The 2,314-nt window shown below is 39.5% G+C and overlaps 1 protein-coding gene across 1 annotated transcript; it reads left to right on the top strand.

Annotated features, from left to right (window-relative positions):
• Nucleotides 1-536: 536 nt before the first annotated feature.
• LOC127807652 (auxin-induced protein 6B) lies at nt 537-1,627 on the top strand. The gene has a single exon (XM_052345675.1). The coding sequence runs from the start codon at nt 660-662 to the stop codon at nt 1,101-1,103; it is 444 nt and encodes a 147-aa protein (XP_052201635.1). The 5' UTR covers nt 537-659; the 3' UTR covers nt 1,104-1,627.
• The last annotated feature ends 687 nt before the right edge of the window (nt 1,628-2,314 follow it).

Consider the following 2,314-nt stretch of genomic DNA (forward strand, 5'->3'; position numbering starts at 1 on the left):
TATTTTGTTTTTAATATTTAAATAATTTTATTGATTGATTAAATATTTTAAAAGAAGATACATTTATTGTCAAACAAGTAAAATTATTTGAATGTTAAAGATAAAATAAAATAAGTATATTTTATATGAAAATAATATGTAATTGTTAGTATTTTGACACTCAACTCTTATATTTAGAGTTAGGTCGTACATTAATATATTAAATAATGGGTTATATTAATATAAATATATAATATATTAATATAAAGGGTTGAATGAAATATTGATTTAGAAGTTAATTATTATAATTTTTAAAATTAAATTGTTTAAAAGGTCAAAACAAATTAAACAGAATTTATTAATTTAATTTAAAAATTCGATTATGTATTTAATTTAGTTTATTTTTCATGGTTTAGTTAGCAATGGTAAAATATGGGGCATGAGATAGCATAGCAGTGGCAAAGGGTAATTATCCTGAAATCAGGGGGCAAGCAAGAATTCCCACTGCTATAAATTCGTCCTGGTTGCTCCACATGCAGATCCCTCCCCTCGTTCGGTTCCACCGTATTCGCTTCTTCCAGACGGAACCAAACAGAGAAGAAAGCAGCTCCCAAAGCCAACTGCCAAAGGCACGCTCGGAGAGAGAAAGAGGAATTCACTTTCTCGGGAAAATTTTTATAATGCCGGCGTGCAGCAAGATCCGCCACATTGTGAGGCTCCGCCAGATGCTGCGGCGCTGGCGCAAGAAGGCGGCAGCGGCAGGCGCCCGACGCGCCGCCCCGCCGGACGTCCCCGCCGGGCACGTGGCCGTCTGCGTTGGCTCCAACTGCCGGCGCTTCGTGGTGCGCGCCACGTACCTGAACCACCCCGTCTTCCGGAAGCTCCTGGTGCTCGCCGAGGAAGAGTACGGCTTCGCCAACACCGCCGGACCGCTAGCCATTCCCTGCGACGAGTCGCTTTTCGAAGAAATCCTCCGGTTCTTGTCCAGGTCCGAGTCCACCGGCCGGTTCGCCAATCTCGAGGACTTCCAGAGATACTGTCATCTCGGCTTCAGAAGCAGCCTCGACTCGTGGCCGGAATCCCGGCCGCTCCTCCACGGCCTCACCGATGAGTCCGTGTGGTGAACTCTTCACGATAAGAACTCTACACCCTGACTTTGACCCGGGCCGAAACGCCTGTTGCACAGTACAGAACCCGGTAACTCGGCCGAGTCACCCCAGTCGAGTGAACTAATCTAAAGTCCGGTTGGTTAGTAGCTTTTGCTTTGTTTTTGTTTTTGTTTTTCGAATGTAATTCCAAATTTGTTTGAGGGAAAGGAAACGGGCTGAGTTCTGAGCTGAGTCTGGAACACTCCGAAGGAGAATGGAAAGGAGATGGCAAATGGGTGGGCGAGTTGGCCACCGAGTCGTCCCGGGTTCAAATCGAAGTCGATCACGAAATTCGGTGGGTCGAAGCAATAAAGAGCTCAGAGGACAGAGAGGAGAGGAGGGGAGTGATCGAAATTTGGGGGTCACTCTTTTTCCCTTTTTCTTTTTCATAATCCATTGTTGTTGTAAATGATGTGATTTTTTTCCATTGATCTGATGAATGGAAATTGTAGAGAGATTCTCGAATGAAATGGCTGCCCACTGTTTGTTTCTTCTTTGAATTCCATTTTTCCGATGATGTTGCCGCTGCGGCGGTTATAATGATGGCGGGCGAGGCAGAGCCAGAGCCATGTGAGAGAACAGTTTAAAAGGAGAAGAGTCAAAAGTTCATCTGATGATATGTTCCCTTTGCTTGTCCTTTTCACGCTACAAAACCAGCTTGCTTTTTAAGGAAATAATATATTATCTATATATATATATTATATACTTTATATAACATTTTCCCAACTATATAAAATAAAACTCCAAACATAAAACATTTTTGAGAATTTTATAACTTTTGTTTCCAATTTTGATTTTTGTTATTTGTTTCAACTTGAGGTTTATGGGTAGTGGCGTGGGCTTAATTGGTTTAGTTACTTGCGTAATAAGGTAGCGAAGGGTATTCTTTTTATTTGATTTATATCTAAAGAACAATTTTTTAAATTTGACGTTTAAATTTTAATTTGAGAAGACTATAAATAATTTAAAAGATTGAATATTTTTTTAATTCAACTTAAAAAAGTCATTCGTCAATTCATAACTATTAAATTTGAAAATATTAAAGATAACATTACGTAGTCAATACCATCCAATCTATATAAGATGTAAGACTTCCACAAGTAAAGTATTTTACCATCTTTCACTATACATTCGTTAGTACTTCATAAGTAGAACTTTCACTCGTACAAGTAAAGTATTTCATCATC

The sequence above is a fragment of the Diospyros lotus genome, chromosome 8, assembly GCF_014633365.1.
Source record: "Diospyros lotus cultivar Yz01 chromosome 8, ASM1463336v1, whole genome shotgun sequence".
In the NCBI taxonomy this organism is placed as follows: Eukaryota; Viridiplantae; Streptophyta; class Magnoliopsida; order Ericales; family Ebenaceae; genus Diospyros; species Diospyros lotus.